Below are 18,086 nucleotides of genomic sequence, written 5' to 3' on the forward strand. Positions count from 1 at the left end.
GGAGATTATTCGCAGTCAACCGCCCCGAAGGAACTGTGGTCTGGAACTACTTTGGAGATTTGAAAAATGAAAAGAAATGGGAACCCAAGTTACCCAGCCCGCCTCCCCCATCTCTTTCTGAGTGTACCCACTTAGCATAGGCAGAAAGGACAACAATCAAATGAAAAACATTTCCAGGGGTGAACCCCAAAGGTCAGTCTCTGGCTGCGCCGGACAATGGGGGTTGGGCCTCCTCTTCTCCAAAGGGATGAAGGAGTCTTAATGAAGAGGCATTTTCTCCGGCGAAGATTCTAAACCCCAGCGGGTTCCACAAACTCCGGGGAAGCGAAGCTTCTGGCGCTGGGCGGAGGGAGGGGTGTCGCTCTGCGAATCGCTGCTCTGGGACCCGGCCCCAGAGCCGCACCCGCGCCCCTCCGCTCCCCGCGCGCGACCCCGCTCGGCCGCACGCTCCCGCGCCCGCGCCCGCGCCCCCGCCCCCGCCGCGCGCACAGCCCGGCCGGCGCGCGCACCCGGCTCACAGGCGCCGCCGCGCTCCGAGCGCTCAGACCGCGGCCGCCGCCGGCCCGCGAGACCGAGTCCTGCACGCCCGACATGCGCCTCGGCTAGCGACTCCCCGGTCCGCGAGCACCGCGCGTCCTCCCCTCGGTTATTTCTCTCCTTCTCTCTCTTACACACGCACAGACACACGCGCGCGCGCTCACACGCACAACCTCGCGCCAGTCCATCCTCTGGAGGAGAAAACATTTCCTTGGCGCCCCCTCCCTCTCCATTCAGACCCGCCGAGGAGCCGCGCGGCGGGAACCCCCAGATCGTCTGGAAATGCTAATCCTAAAGCGCTTCCTCGCCTGTATTCAGCTCCTCTGTGTTTGCCGCCTGGGTGAGTGAGAACGTTCACATTTCCCCTCCGGGATCGTCTGGGACACGGGTCGGGGGATTTCAGAGCCTTCGATACTTGCTGCCGCGCCGCCATCTAGCAGGGAGGACAGAGGGACGGCGGACCGGGGCGCCCACCGCGGTAGTCGCGGCGGCTCGGCGGGTGTCAGCGGCGCGGGAGGATGCGCCCCTTCCCACCTTGCACCTCCGCCGCGGTCCACCTGCGGCCAGGGATGGTGCTCCCGCCGCCGAGAGAGGGGGCTTGCCCATCGCGCTCCCTGTCCTCGCAGCTCGTCTCTCTCCTCTTTGCAAAGTGTAGAAAGAGCCTCTTCGGTACACAGTTTAAAAAAGCCGTGCTATGGGGCTACGTACTGTATGGCATTCTTGCTGTTAAGTTCACGCTATGGATATTTGGGGCTTGACTGAGAAATACACGTGTCTGTTGCGAATTAAACACAAGCACGCACACACACACACCCGAAAGGTAGTAACAGGAGCAGGCACCAACCTGACTTTTCGCTGTTTTTCTGTACTTTTAGTCACATTCAAGTCTGGGCATTACTTTAAAAAAAAAAAAAAAGTTTTAATCAAAATTTCCATCAACATTCTGCCACTGCTGCCAAAGTCAGAGGAAGGGTGCAGGTTGATATAATTATTGGGATTCATCTTTCACCCACCACCTTCCAGGTTACACCTTTAATATTGAAACTGCTTTCTGAAAAAGCCAGGTAGAATATCTACCTGGGATGCAGATCCAAGTGTTCCTAGCATTTTCTGGAAGAATTGTAAAACTAGATCTTTGTATTCTACTAATGATATGTCTTTTTGTCTTCGTGAAGATGTTCTATTATGATGGAATATAATAGATTTGGAGGCATTAACCTGAAAGGTAGGCAATGTATCTCTGTTTGTGAGTACCCGTACTTTTTTTTCGGTTAAGAGGATCCTAATTTGTTTTCTAGATTGCTCATAATAAAATAGATATTAACCTACATTTTTCATCCAATAGATGGTGCTGCTCTTGGCACGGTAATCCTTACAAAAAGAAATAATTTCCATGTTCTAACTAATGGGAATTGCTTTGTAAGTATGGTGATAGTTGCCAATAGCATGCCAGATACATGGACATGATTTAAATTCTAAAAGCTTTAGTAAAGTGCTCAGGGATGATGTGATGCACATGATTGACATTTCAAGACTTGCAGGGAATCTGGTCCTGGTTTTCTCTAAAACCATACAATTGATTCTGGTGAGGGTAAGACATTTTTCGAAAGTGCTGCGGTCATCGAATACACACCTGTTGAATTTATGTTTCTGTTATAGATCTGTGTTAACAGTAAAGCCAGATCCTCTTGCTACTTAAAATCTCACTGTAACGTAAAAATAAACCAGAGAATATTTATTTGTATGCACCTAAACTGCATGCCCTGAGTATATTGTGAAGTTTTAAAATTGAGATATAATTTGCATGGCATAATTCATCTTTTTAAATTGTTGAGTTCAGTGGGTATTAGTATATTCACAAAGTTGTGCAGCCTTCCTCATCTACTTATAGAACATTGTCATCAGCCCCTAAAGAAACTTCCATGAACGGTCATTCCTCATTCTCTCTGACCCTAGCCCTGGCAATCACTAATCTACTTTCTTTTTCTATGGATGTGTCTATTCTGAGCATTTATATAAATAGGACCATATGATATGTGGCCTCTGGTGTCTGGCTTCATTCACATAGCATAGTGTTTTCAAGATTCCTTCATATTGTAGCATGTATCAGTACTTCATTCCCTTTTGTGGCTGGATCCTATTCCATTTCAATATACCATGTTTTGCAAAGGCTTTTCTCAGTAAAGCATTATTAGCAGTCTGTTGCTTGGTGTTTATAGATTTCAGCTTATTGTACATTTTCTTTAATGCTTTGATGATATAAAATTTAACTGGAAAGAATTAAATGAATTATTTAAGAACATCACAAGTTTATGTGATGATATTGAATGTAAGCTTGCATTAGAACTCAGAATGAGTTTTTTGAGAGTGGCAGGTAAATACTTTCATATCCCTTCCCAGTTGAACAAAGTTGGCCTTTTACATTGTTGCTTACATGGCCTTGGGCCATGGCTACCTCAGATGGAATGAATATTTGATCTCAGCATGGCACATTTTGAAAAACGGAAGCACATTATCTACAAATGATAAGTTTGGTCTCCACTTCAATTATTTTCCTCCCAGCATCCATTAGCATATTTGTGGATGTGTTTACTACTCATCTTCCGGTCTTTGGAGCCAATGAGAAGACCGGCACATGTGATATATGCCCAGGAAAGGTCCAGCCACTGAGACTTGCTGTGCAGGTTGACGGCTGCAATCCTTACCATTATCCAGAACAAGATGTAGAATTCATAAGGTGTTCATGGTTAGCAGTTTAGAATGTCATAATGACCTTATCACTTTTTGTCTCCAAAATGTCCTGATATTTTGAATTGGACATAGGGACCAATTGCTTATTTTAAATAACTCTCCAAACAGAAAAATCTTCATCAGATTATTTGGAGTAAAATGAATTCTTTCTTTCGAAATTACTGCTAGAGATCATTTTAGTTTAGATGGTAAAGAATCTGCCTGCAATGTAGGAGACCCAGGTTCGATCCCTGGGTCGAAAAGATCCCCTGGAGAAGAGAATGGCTACCGACTCCAGTATTCTTGCCTGGAGAATCCTATGGACAGAGGAGCCTGGCAGGCTACAGTCAGTCCATGGGATCGCAAAGAGTTGGACACGACTAAGCAACAATTTGACTTTTCATAGGTTTTCGGTGAGGAGGGGGAGTAAGTGGAGGGGGAGTTAAAACTATCTGTGAGTTCATCTATTTGGATAATCATATCAAGATTGGCCTGAGGCCTCAAATGTTTTTGCCAAAATTAGTTAGATCACAGTTCTTAAACTTTAGGGACATCGGAGTCACCAGGAGAGCTTGTTAGACACATATTGTGGGGGCCCACCCCGAAGAGTTTCTGATTCAGTAGGTCTGGGGTGGGGCCGAGTATCTCAGTGTCTAACAAATCCCCGTGATATACAGATACTACCGGTCCAGGTCCACACTTTGACAACTACCGAGCTAGTCTGACATTTAAATGTCGATAAAGTTTCCAGACTATTAACAGTTTTTTACTGTGGACTTGATTTCTGATACCTGACAATATTATTTTTAAAAAATCACACGAGGAACACAATATGTATTGTTATTCAACTGAAGATGATTCTTTATCCAAGAGGCAGAAAATAAAGATGACTGCCAGTTAATTCCCTAAGTGAATTTGGACCTTCTCTAAAATAATTCAGAGGTTTTCTATGAGGTGGAGAACTAATGTAATGATTGTACAACTCTATTATTTAATTGTGACCCACCGAACAGGTAATGGGAAAATCTACAGTGGCTTCCTGTAAGGAGGCTTAACTATGAGTCATGGAGGAGAAGTAGGTATGTGAAGAGCTTTTTAAGGAGGAATAGTTTCTTTCAATTAATGAGAATTCAGACTCTTTGAATTAGATGAGTTATAGCCATGCAAGGTACACTGAACTAAAATGTTTAAATAGTACTGTTAAATTTGAATCAAATTCTGAACTTTTAAGTCATGTATTACTGCTTTAAGGGCCACATTAACTACAAATTTTACCCAGTTCCTCTGCAAGAATTAATTGCTTAATTTATCTTGAGTGTGGAATCAGTACAATCCAGTATGTTGTGGCTCTCAGCTTGGTCTATTTATCTTCGGAAGACAAATTGTAACCAGGGACAGAAAATATTCATGCCTTTCCTCTCCCAATAATAACTAGTCTCCATTCAAAAAATTAATTACTTTTGATTTGCAAAGTAGCAATTTTCTTTATTTCATCTCTCTCTCCTTTTTATGTAGACTATAGCTGCTTCCACTCAGGGAAGTTTGCCAGGATAAATCATTTCATTGATGAGTTCACGTGTTCACATGTCTGCACTAGACATTTAGGAACTTGCTGATAATTTTATGTTGTGGGAATTTTGCTTCCGGCAAAAATTCAGGTTTTTCTGGAAGCATGAACTGCATTTCCTCATTCTGCTGACTCTGAGGAGATCTGAGTTTTGTCTCACCTGGTAGCGTTACTTGACCACTGACTTGCCAACTGTTTAGACTGTTGTATGGAAATGAACCTCCCTCATTCAGGACCAGAGGACCTCAGAAGAAGAGTTTGATTGAGAAGATGAGCTTGTGTTTTAGTTCTGTTTACCATGTACTCAGAGCTTGCCAGGTGCAGACCCAGTACTGAACAAGTTATGTATATTTGCTCATTTCATTCTTCCCCAAACTTTTTCAGATAGGTGTTTCATTTTACACATCTTTCAACTGAGGAAACTGAAGCACAGATAAGTCAGATGACTCACCAGATGTCACACAGCCTGTCTCAGTCTGTGTTCTGACTCTCAAGTGTGAGCCTCCTTTCATTCCTGGGAGATCAGTTTGCTGTTTGGAATTTACTAATTCACTTCATATAAGAGGTGATGCTCCATTTCATGTTCCCATTTGCTTTCTTGCAGATCTCCATTCATGACTTTTTCCATGTGCTCCCATATTACTTTCTCTCTCTCTCTCTTTTTAAAGAAGGCATAATTTATCATTTCTAATGTACCATTGGAAAGTTTTGACAAATGCATGTAGTCAGGTAACAACCAACATGATCCAAATATGGAAATTCCCATCCATACTGTTTTATTTATTTTAATATTATTTATTTTTGCTTGCATTGGGTCTTAGTTGCAGCAAGTGGGCTTCTCCCTAGTTGCAGTCGCCTAGTTGCCCTGCAGCATGTGGTATCTTAGTTCCCTAACCAGGGATTGAACCCGCGTCCCTTGCATTGGACAGCGGATTCTTAATCACTGGACCACCAGGGAACTCCCCACACTATTTTAACTACTCCTCCATTGCAAGTTTCCTAAGTGCCCGGCATCTGGTGGGCACTGATAAATACGCAGCACATCAGCGTCCAGAGTCCTAACACTCATTACCTTCAGTCCAGCTGATCTGAATCAGCCCCCACTTTGAACACCTCCTTTAAGTCTCTTTGAAGATATTTTCTTCTTTTAGAACTAGTTTAGAGTGAGTCTTCCCCAAATCTCTTAATGTGTTAAATATCTTAACTTTAAAATATTTTAAAATGTTTCCCACCTCATGAAGTGAGAATGGTAAAAGTCAGAACCAATTTTAACGAGACATAGCTACTTCCGATTGTGCTTTAACTTTTAATGTTTTGTTGGGAGTAATTCCTGGCAGCAGCCGCGGGTTACAAAAGGAAATCAGTTTTTATCTGACTTTGTAATTCTTTGGAGGCATGTATAATGTCCATACAGGCATTAAGGGAAAAATTATTTGATCATATGGCACAGTCCTAAAGCACTTCATGTGCTGTGCAGTGCCATGGCCACTAGGCATATGTGGCTGTTTAATTTGAAATTTATTGGAAAGGATTGATTCAGTCCCTCATTCATGCCAGCCCCATTTCAAGTGCTTAAGCAGCATATGTAACTAGTGGCTGTTGCATGGGGCAATGCACACAGAGAATATTTCTACCGCTTCAGAAAGTCTATTAATCAGTGCTTCTTTAGAATCAAAAGTTGATAAAGTATTGATTGATAGTACTGATGAAAAGTCAACTCAGCTAAAAAGACTCCTAGAGTCATTAAAATTATTTGAAATGTAGACGTGTTGGTTATTTTTGGCCTGTGTTGTGTCAGCCATACAAAAATCAGAGACATTCTGGTGGCCGGAAATAGAGCAGCCATAGATGAAGAAAGTTAAAGGGCCACTTTGTGGCCTTTATGGACTGGGGTTACTGGGCGAGAAAGAGATGAGCTGATGGCCCAGGAGTGAGAGTTCTCACAACTCCTTTTCTAAATTTGTTCTGGCATTCACTGTGTTGCTTTGCATGTCTCTGCCTGTCTCCCCTAAACAAGCTAGACAAGCTTCTTGAGAGCAAAGACTGTATTTCATTCACCCTTTGACTTAGCTTTCTTGGACTTAGCACCTGTAATAGGTGCTTAATAAATCTTTAATGCATAAGGTCATAGAGAGACAGTACTGTGAGGCTTCTTAGTAGTAGCTTTTTGCTGTTGAGATTAGCCAGTTTCCTCTGGCATATCGTTCTTTTTGATTCTGATCTCAATTTGAAGTTAGGTCAGCCTTGATCTTTAGCCATCCGTCTTTAACGCCACTCCTGGCACCAGACCTTCACTTTCTTTGATTCTCCCAGAAATGCACCTAAGGATCACCTAGATCCTGACACTATCTGTGAATGAGAAATATAGCCCCCGTGATAGATGCTGCAGGTGTAGTGGCAGAAGCAATTTTGAGTGAGCATTTAACTCTAGGTGAGTTGGCAGCAATGAAGCTTGGATATGTCCTGGGGGCAGGGCATCAAGCCAGTGTGTGTGTATGTGTGTGTGCATGCGCGCATGCTTACCTGTTAGGGAGACAGGGCAGTGGGGGTGAGGGATGGTCAGTAGTCAGTAATGAAAAATGCAGTATCTTGATCCCATGAAGACAGTATTCTTAGTCAATCAGAAACCATCATGTTGGATGAAGTCCTCTCTGGTCAAGCTGGCCCTAAGAGGTAGTGGCCCAAGGCAGTTCTGGAATGCAGATCAGTGACAGGAAGTGCAGTTACCTTGTGTAGATATTCGTGCTTTAGCAATCTGTCTGTTTTGCTCTTAATCCCAGAGGTGATGTACTGCACCTAATTCAGCCCTGCACAGAGCAAATATTCCACGAATATTTGAATTTGGTTGAATTCAAATGGAACAGAGCATGGGATGAGTTAGAAATTTTCACAAGAGTCAAAAACAGAAAAAGAGATTTGCTCTTTGATTAGGATCTTTGCTGTATTTTCTTCTCACTCACATTTTTTTTTATTGGCTTCTATTTCTTTTATACCCTATTTCCTTTGAGCAAGAATTTAAGGTGAAAAGAAATTCAACATTGCTCAGCACTGTGATGAAGAGTTTGATAGGAAGAAAACTGATACTATTTGGTACCCTTATTTAAAAATATTTTTGATGTGTTAATATAATTTGGGGAATTTGGTAGTTAACGTAATTTTTAAATTATGTATTAACATTTCTTTCTGCATAAAAATTCTAATATGTTGACATGGGAAGAGTGTCTTTTTTTTTTGTTTGTTTCTGATACTTCCACACAGATATTAGAATAAATGTGATTAATCAGAGTCCTGGTTAATGTGAACTTACTGGTTTCATTCAATAAGCAAGTATTAATTTATGTACATGTTGACAAAAGTAAACTTTTTACAAGTTTCCTTGGAAATATAGTCTTTATACATATTTGAAAAAAATGATTTATTAATTAATAAGAAAGAAGGATTTTCTGTTAAAGTATTCATAAACGGTGTCCACTGGTACTTTTCCATTCTTGGAGAATCGTTCTAGCCTTCTTTTTCTCTGCCTTCCCCACTTAAGTTCACAGTTTTTCTGTTCTTTCACCGTCACTGACCAAACTGCTTGGTTTTTGACGCTGAGAGCTCTAACGTATTTATTTAAAGATGGGTCTTCATACTAGACCTTTTGTTTAAGCTGATTAACTTAGTACCTTGAGTAGGAATAAAAGAAAATGTTGCTGCTTAGAATGCCCTCTTTTTGCAGAGATCCTGGTCACTACCAGAGTCCCAGTTATGTTATGTGTTTGGAATAACAAAATGCTGGCCAGATAGAAGGAACTTTCTGGATGATCTCATGGTTTTCAGGACCTGGTCATTTCTGTAGTGGCGTTTTTGCCCTTGCATTCTGACACTACATCTTCTTGAACAGGATTCCGAAGTGTGGCAGCCCACCTAGCACACAGAATTGTGCAGACTCTTGGTCTGCCCACTGGAGTGCCCTGCACACGTGATCTCCTCATCACGTTTGTTTTGGTGTGATCGAAGGTTGATAGCCATTGGTCTAGGTCAGTGGTTCTCAGTCATGGCTGCACTTTGAAATTATCTGGTGTTAATGGATCGAATGTTTATTTTCCCCCAACATTCTTCTTATGTTGAAAGCCTAACCCCTCAGTGTGATGGTATTTGGAGGGGGGACCTTGGAGAGATCATTTGTTTTAGATGACATCATGAAAGTGGAATCCCCTTGATGAGATTAATGCCCTCATAAGAAGAGAGAGACCAGAGCTCCTTCTTTCTACCTTGTGAGAACACGGAGAGAAGGCAGCTGTCTGTAAGCCATGAAAAGCACTTTCTCCAGGAACCAAATCCTCTAGCCCCTGGCTCTTGGATTGCTCAGTCTCCAAAACCGTGAGAAATAAATGTTTAAACCATCCAGTCTATGGTATTTTTATAGCAGCCTGAGCTGACTGTATACCAGGGGAACTTTGAAAACATACTGATGTCTGGGCCCTACCCTGGGTCAAGTACATGTGTGAGTGTGGCCCCAGACACGAGTATTTTCAACTCCCCAGGTAGATTACAGAATCCGGCTGGTGTTTAAAATGACGGATCTGCATCAACCTTGTCATACTACTAAATTTTAGTTCATTTTTCTTGAGGTAGATATGTTAGCAAGTTTCATGCCATCCTAAAACAAAGCTAGTGCCACAGGACAAAGGCCCTGGAAAACTTCCCATCCCTCCCCCTTTTTCTTAAGGCGGTTTCAGTTTCAGAGTAACCCTAGGAGGAGGAGTATGGACTATAGTGGTTGACCTCATAGTCTTTGAAGTCCAGAGGAACTTCAGGAGGCCAGACAGTCTTGGAGTTGGTCCAAAGATTCAAGTCTACAGCAGATGGGAGGGTTACTGAACCACTTGGAGATGGGAGACTCAGGTGCATTTATCAGGACATGGACACATAATATTGTTTGTTTTGTCAATAATACGTATTCTTACTGTTTAATTGAGTTGTTTATTTTCTTTCTCCATGCATAATTTATTAGAGTCAGAGTTATTGTTTTCTCTTATCTAGTAGATACAAGATCTAGCTGTGTCTTTTTGTTTCAGCAATTTATTTTGTGGGTGTGTTTTTTATATTACATCTTCATTATTTGCCAGGTCTAGGCTGTTTGTTTTTACCATATTTGAAAAGCACTAATAACCCCATTTTAAAGTTAACAAAGAACATTTTTAGATGGTCCAAATAACTGTTTTAATATTCTTAATCATTAAATGACTAAATGGTGAGAATACAAGCACATATCATTCATTGAATCTTCACTGAGCATGGTGTTTGTGATAAATATTCTCCTAGAGAGAATATTCCTCTAGTGTCTGTTAAGGTCCATACATAAGTAGTTCTCATACTTGGCAGAGTTTGTAGAATATGAAAGTGTGAGTTGTGTGGGAGTGTAGCCTAAACTCACCTCTGGGAACATTTCTAAGAGGTGATGGGGTTGGATGGAGATCCTGAAGTGTGGAAGGATAGGTCTTCAAGGGTCACTGTTTGGGAGGGTATTAGTGGTAAAAAGGATGCATGCACAGAAGCATGGAATGAAAATGATAATGTGGTATTTTAGAGGGAGGAAAAAATGGGGAAGGGTGTGTATTAGTGGAATAGTTTCAAATGGTAGGTAGGATTTTGGAATTTATCCCGTATATGAGGGGGAACTATTGAGGCATTTTGAGCAGTGGAATGACTCGAGTAGATCTCTTTTCTTTAGAAAGATGACTTCAGTATATCAGTGTAGGGTAGATTGATGCAGAGTGAGACTGGGAATCAGGAAGCTCAGGTAAAAGACTGTTACCCTGTGTAATAGTGGAAATTTGATAGATCATTTGGAGGTATAATAATACCCTCATCTTTATATGGTAATTTAATGTTTAAAAGTATTTCAAATGCATTGCCTCCTATGATATGTGTCATTGGTATGGTGGCTCGGACTTGAGGTCATTCTTACTTACTCTGGAGAGCAAGTCCTTGGTAGGCCTCAGTGGAATGTCCTTCCTGGAAAGGTGAAGATGTAGGTAGGACCATTTAAAGTCAGAGAAATATCAGGGAAGGAAAAATGGAGGCAGCAATACATATAGTTCTACAGAGTTTGATAATTAGAAGAAAGAGACATAGAGGAAGATAGTGTGAAGACTGCTTATTTATTGACTAGTATAACAACAAATTTGTTTCCTCAAGACGGAGGAGTTGATGGTAAACATTTCCTCAGAACTGATTAACTCAGTGCCTTGAGAAGTAATAAGAAGAAATAGTGCTGCTAAAAATGATCTATATTTATTGATTTTAGTCGCAACTCTTAAAGAAGCTTTTGTTTTTTAAGGATAGGAGGAATTTGAGTATATTCATAGTGTCAGGTTAACTTTAGTGTCTTATCAAAACTCTCTACTTCATTCACCTTTAAAATCCTTCTGTTTGTCCTTTTCAAAATGAGCACAGGTACATTGTGACATTTCACTCAGCTGTCTACCAGTAAGAAGGCTTTTTAATATCCATGATTTCAGATTACTTGAAGGCTATCATATTCTTATCACATAAGCTAATACCTTTGTATATTGCTGGCAGCTTGTTGTTTTACATAAAAACAGTGCAGTGGAAAAATGATCCAGAAAATAGTCTTCCTAGAATTTGTTTTAAAGTTGATTTTAGCAATTTTTTTCTTTCACATCATGAAAGATGCAATAGGATTTTATCTATTATATATCTCTTAAGATATATTAAGAATGCATGAAGTGGTAAATTAATGAATCATTACGTTTCAGAAAAGGATAAAATGGCAGCTATCAAGGATAGAAAAGTAAGCATATTTTCCTTGTGTAATGAAAAAATACAGCTACATTATGTTGTATGAGTTGAATGCAAGGCTTTTGTATTTAAGAAGTATGGCTAAATGAAATCATGAGTAATATTTGGGTATGGTCAAGTTTCCTTGGCTTTCAGAGTGGGGAAATGACATTTAGTATGTATATTTATATAATACTTTAGTATATATAAATATATTTATAAGTATATATGCATATATTATGTATTGTGTGTGTGCATGCTCAGTTGCTCAGTCATTCCTGACTCTTTGTGACTGCATGGACTAGCCTGCCAGGCTCCTCTGTCCATGGAATTTTCCAGGCAAGAATACTGGAGTGAGTCGCCACTTCCTACTCCAGGGGATCTTCCCGACCCAGGGGTCAAACCCAGGTCTTTTGTGTCTCTGGCATTGGCAGGTGGCTTCTTTGCCACTGCACCACCTGGGAAGCCATATATTGTGTAGATATGCATATATTCATGATAAATAAATACGGATATATACCACACACACCCACCCACCCCCACACACACACATATGCATGTTTTCTTGCTTCTCAAAACTGATACTGACTTATTAAGCATTCAAAGATTACATCTTTGGGAAGAATCATAAAGCATAATGAATTATCCAGGATATTTTAAGCCTGACTTTTCCTTCCTCCTGTGTAAAGAAAGGAGAGGAAGAAGGTCTGTCTTTTCCTGTGACCTGAATACAGTCCTGTTCTCCAAAGGGGTTGAGGCCAGTTGTGATCAGTGGGCCTCATTTCACCAGCCTCACTGAACAACTGCTGTGTGCTTATCGCTGTGCTTGACTTCAGTAGTTTTTCTCTTTGAGGAACTAATCTGATTACAGATATGAAATGTAACCTAGTGGGAATATATTAGAATAGAGAATAATGAAATACATGTTAGGTTGTATGAATCAGATTTTAAGTCTGTGTAAGTGATTTAAAAATACAAAATAAAGATGTGAATTCATTTTTAAAAAAAGTCTCTGTGAGCGTATGAGCAGCAGTTCCTCTTTTGAACATGAAGCATTTACTGTTTCATTCAGTAATTTTAAGCTTTTTTTTGTGTCCCCTTCAATATTCTACCCTACCACATTCGGAATAACTAGCAAAATATATAGGCAAAATGTGCTGGTTAAAACACTTCTTGTGTGTTCTCTTCAACATTACTTACTGCTAAGAAAATGTCACATAATTTACATAGTTAAGTCTGTCCCGATTTGAGGTTAACTTTTTGGTGGTGACAGCTGCTATTCTGTGACAAAGGTAAACACTTGGTGCTACAATTCAAAGAATGAATTGATATGCATATGATTCTTAGTTAAAAGTCTATTAGAATGGGACAAGAATTTTGGACATAGATGGCGATGCTGCCTGCTAAATGGATTCCTGGAAAGAAGCACAAAGAATGAAATCATTTTTCATTAGCCGGTATGGCTAGTGCATGTTGTCCTGAAATCCTTTATGAGACAGTACAACCTGGGCATCATCCATCCTGCAAGAGAATATCCCATAATGCTTCTCTCTTGCCTGTGATTCCAACTTATTTTCTTCTTAACTTTTCATTACATTTTAGTCATTTAGTATTCTTGGCAGAAGAGATCAAGAACACACAAGATGCTTCTTTGTTCCTCAATAGTTTATTCAGAATTTTACTCCAGCCCCCTCCACCCCCTTCCACCCCCCTCCAAAATGACTGAACATCCATATGAAAGTATTCCGGTTCTATACTTCGTGGGAAATTTTCAAGGTGGCTATTTTCTTCTCTTCTCCCCCTTTCCTTCCCCCTCTCCTCCACATTTTAAAGTTAGAATTTTACAGCATCTATTTGAAAAAATAAAACAACTGTTAGTTTTTACAAACATGATGAGAGATTGTTATTATAGTCAACGCTATGGCTTTCAAACAAGTGAAGATAAGAAAATGTTTAGCCAAATAATCTCTCTGCTAATGATAATGGCATATAAACCCTTTTACTAGGAGGCAGGTTGGGTCTTTTCTGAATACTGGCAGAGAATGTGTACTTCCACATAGTGAGTTTTCCCTTTTCAATACATGGGGAGTGCTGACTTTTTAAACATGAGGCTTTGAGACTGTCGTACACAGTCTGCTGGAGATTTGTTTGGGTGATTGCATTGCTGGAGAAAACTCACTGAAAGTAGGTCATCAAGAAAAGATTGATATAGACTTTTTGTGTGAAAGTAATTATGCTTGTTTATTGCATTCTGCTACATTCTAGTATGCCAGACTATGCAGTGCCGGTGAGAAAATATGTTCTCATCATCCCACTTAGGATTTGTAGTCTGCCGTTTAAGTTGCCGCTGATTGAACCCAAGATTCTTTACCATACTCAGTAACAAAGAATGAAAAGTTTTTGCATATTGCCCATGTTCTTGCAGCACCACCTATAAATTTCAGACACATATATTGGTTGATCAAAACATATCTGGAAAGTTCCAGCATATTAAATCTCTCTCTCTCAGGCATGCATGCTTACACACACATAAATGCACATACATGGGCCATGAAAATAGCAACAAACACATCTCTTATTAATTTAGTAAATCCTCACCAAAATGCATACAGTTCAATAAACACACTATAGTCATTACTTACATGATATAAATCATTGCTTGTTGAAGGCCAGTGTTAAAAAGGCCTTTTGCAAATTTAGGAACTTGCATCACAGGAGAAAGATTTTCCTCTTACTACTGTGTTTCTGTAATTCTCAGGAAGAAATTCTCCTGCATCTGACCTCAGTAATGAAACACTATATAGGAATGAGGGTTTCCATCCCTGGAAACCATTGAGAAAGTAATAGAACAGATGTTGTGTTGTTTTTAATTGTTCCTACTCATTTTTGGGAAAGACCCGTAGGTTCGTGTCACTCTTGATGTCATATGATGCCCTTAGGAAGACAAGCTGCTTCAAGACCTGAATTCAGGCTACCTGTCCAGATTGTCCTGAACTTTCTCACCCCTGTGCCTTCATTTTGGCTCAGGGTTTTCCTTTTTCTATGGCTTGTGCCCATCTGCATCCCTGGCTGTTTTTCACCACCACTGTGAAGCCTTCTCTAACATATCCGTGTTTTGGGGCAGAGAAGGGGAACACATCTCTCCCATTGTATTTCAGTTGTTTCTGAAGCTCTCTCTCTTGAAGGAGCCTGATGTCAAGACTCTAGAGACCCCTGGCCATTACAGTAGGTGCTCAGTTAATACTTGTGGCATAAGTCAGTGAGTGAAATTCTTTCCAAAGCAGTCACTCTAAAAACAGAAAATATAACAGAATCTCTCTAGTCAAATGAAGCTATCGCCACCCCCTCAACTCATTCAGCGCACTCCTCGGCAGGGTAAGAAACTTGGGATTACATTCCTAGCATTAGGAATTAGAATTCAGTTCACCCTCAAATTCACTCAATCCCTCTTATTTAAAAACAAAAACAAAAACAAACCCAAAGTAGGTCAATCAAATCACATTCTCACTATAATAGGTCCAAGAGTCTATATAGATTTTGGACTGAATTGGCAAACCATCGTGGACGACTTCCTAAGGGCTTTTTCCTCTTGGCATTCAGACTTTTAAAAAAGAAAATTAAGTGATTGGAATAGAGTACAATAGTGAATGCAGAAGAAGGGAAGAAAGATGACTGGCCAGAAACAGGAGAGAAAGAGAACTATAAGTTTCTTTATTCTAAGGAGCGGTGGGAGAATCTACTTTTTGGCCTGTACAACGGATGCACCATTTCTGTGGCTAAGTTTTCCCTGTATTTCCTGTCAAGCCAGGGTTTTCATGAAACAAAAAGATACCGGATCCCTCTTGTTAACACCTCCTCGTCCCTCCAACACCCCAACCAGTGCCAACCAAAGGCATTCCTCTCAGTTCTTTTTATCCTTTTTTTTTTTTTTTTAAAACCAAGAACAAGATCTAAGATACGTGAGATCCTGTTTGATTCAAGCTTGGAGAAAACACTACATTTTACAGCCCCTGGTTACCTGTTGCTGTCAATAGCTGTATTGTCAGCCTTTTATCTTCGACCCAAAGCTTTAAAATATTTTTTGAGCAGCCTAAGTTTTTGATTTGTAGACTGAAAGCTGTTTTTCTTAGAAAAGAAAAAGGCAGTGTTCTTCATACCTGAAAGTCTCTAAAAATGTGAAAATAGCAGAATTGTGCCTTGCCACGCCTGAAGGGCTGTGAGGGATGTTGTAAAACTACGTTTTGTGACAAGAATCAGAGTATCTTTTCTTTGGGCTGATGACCTTGTTTACAACATAGTTGGAGAAGAAGACATGCAAAACACAGATTATGGAAACAAATAGATTACTAAAAACAAAAATCTATTGAGATGGGGTAAATGTTTAGTGAAATACTATAGAAATTAGTGTTCTGTTCAGTAAAAATTATTTAAGCACTTATGAGACTAACAGACACGTAAAATTATTTGCAAATAGAAATTCTTTAACTTTCCAATTCTGCAAACAACAAGGATAAAATCTAATTCAGGAAAACTTATGCTCGTTAGAGTAGGACAGAGGATCCACTAAAATACATAATCACTTGTACTGAAAAATAGTCATTAGTTTTAACTTAGGGTGAATTGCACTAATATTGAATAACAGGTGATTTAAGAAGTTATTTTAAAGTTTATGTTTTACTATGTCCAGGACAAAATATAATCATTAAAAATCCAGAAATATAAAACTAAGAGAAAACAGAATGTCTGAGGAAAATAATTACAGTATTCAGATGTTTAATTAAAAGACATTAAAAAAGAGTGCTTATTTAAATAAATAGTGATGCTTGATAGAATATTAACTAGGTTATTAAAAGTTTAAAAAGCTATTATTATATAATAGCTGGAAACAGCAATATTTGATCTGATGAAGAACTGACAAATAGCTATGACTAAGGCTCCTGTGAGATTCCTTTGGGAAAGGTTTTAAAACACAATTACATAAGGAGTGAATTAATTTATTGAAGTTTTAAAATTCTGAGCACAGAGAGGAATTGTGTGGATTTAGCATGAATTTTAATATTTCCATCCTGTTGTTAAAAGAGATTTTAATTATTTTAGTTATTTAAAATGAGGCCAGAGTTAAAAGTTCTGTATGAGAATCCTCGCACAAAATTCAGCCATTAATGTTATGGCTCATTGGAGGCAATGCTAGTTAGTCTTAAGGTTATGAGTGGTCTATGTTTTTGGAAAAGCTTACTGTGACTTTGGAAGCTTTTGATGAGAAATTATCTTCTGTGCAAAAGCAGAAGGGGCAACATGATATTAGAAAATGTAGATGAGAGTTCTCTGAGTGTTTTGGAAGAACTTCCATCCATAAATAAGTCTGTAGAAATGCTTACAGCTAAAGGTCACATTTTTAGCAGCAGAATTTGGGTGGGGGGGCGCATTATATACATTCATAATTAAATCATTGTTTTTTTTTCTTTCACATTGTTAGCTTAACATATGATAATACAAATTAATCAGTAAATGTGTTTAAAATAATGGGTGTTTCTTAACATGCTATTAGCTCTAACATTAAAAAAACTCTCTTGACTTCTGCCCCATTTCTTCCTTCCAGTTAAACTTTTACAAAGTATTTCCTTCTGTCTTTGTTCCCCTCCCATTTACTGCCAAATCACTCTAAACAGGATTCCCTATCCAGGACTCAGAAAACTGTCCTCATCAATTACATCAGTGTCCTCAACATGGCTACCCCCATTGTCAAGGTCCCTGGTCCTCATTTTGTTGATCTTCAAGCAGCTGTTGACAGGTATCACTTTGTTTTTCTGGCGACGCTTTGGTCATTTGACTTCAAGAATCCCACACCTTGATATCTCATTTATTACCTACTTCACTGGCAACCTCAAACACTTTTGATGGTTTCTTTTCATGTCCCAAACCTTTAAATATTGGAGTCTTCAAGACTCATTTCTTTGGATGCTTCTTTTTTTCTTGCTGCATTATTTGCCTAGTGTGTGCAGTCATGTCCAGCTCTTTGCGACCCCATGGACTGTGGCCCACCAGGCTCCTCTGTCCATGGGATTTTCCAGGCAAGAGTACTGGAGTGAGTCTCCATTTCCTACTCCAGGGAATCTTCCCAACCCAGGGATCAAACCCAAGTCTCTTGCATCTCCTGCATTGGCAGGCAGATTCTTTACCTTTGCATGTGCGTGCCTGTATTCTCAGTTGCTTCCATTGTGTCTGACTCTTCGCTGTGGAGTGTAGCTGGCCAGATCCTTTGTCCTTGGGATTCTCCAGGCAAGAATACTGGAGTGAGTTGTCATGCCCTCCTCAAGGGGATCTTCCTCACTCAGGGATCGAACCCACATCGCCAGTGTCTCCTGCATTGCAGGCAGATTCTTTACCCAATGAGCCACCTGGGAAGCATATTCTCTACCTGGGTGACTCCCGGATTTTAACTGTTTGTTGAGACATCTGTGGTACC

At 40.0% G+C, this 18,086-nt stretch overlaps 1 protein-coding gene across 4 annotated transcripts in view; it reads left to right on the forward strand.

Moving 5' to 3' along the window:
* Positions 1-521: 521 nt before the first annotated feature.
* Positions 522-18,086, forward strand: part of PTPRZ1 (protein tyrosine phosphatase receptor type Z1) — a 193,830-nt gene continuing 176,265 nt past the window's right edge. For 2 of the 4 annotated variants that reach the window (XM_043871959.1, XM_043871960.1), the window contains exon 1: positions 522-877. In XM_043871959.1, the coding sequence (XP_043727894.1) occupies positions 820-877 (58 nt within the window). In that variant the 5' untranslated portion in view covers positions 522-819. The remainder of the gene's footprint in view (positions 878-18,086) is intronic. The other 2 variants (XM_043871962.1, XM_043871963.1) reach the window with 1 other exon arrangement.

This window comes from Cervus elaphus, chromosome 18 (assembly GCF_910594005.1).
Source record: "Cervus elaphus chromosome 18, mCerEla1.1, whole genome shotgun sequence".
NCBI classification, from domain to species: Eukaryota; Metazoa; Chordata; class Mammalia; order Artiodactyla; family Cervidae; genus Cervus; species Cervus elaphus.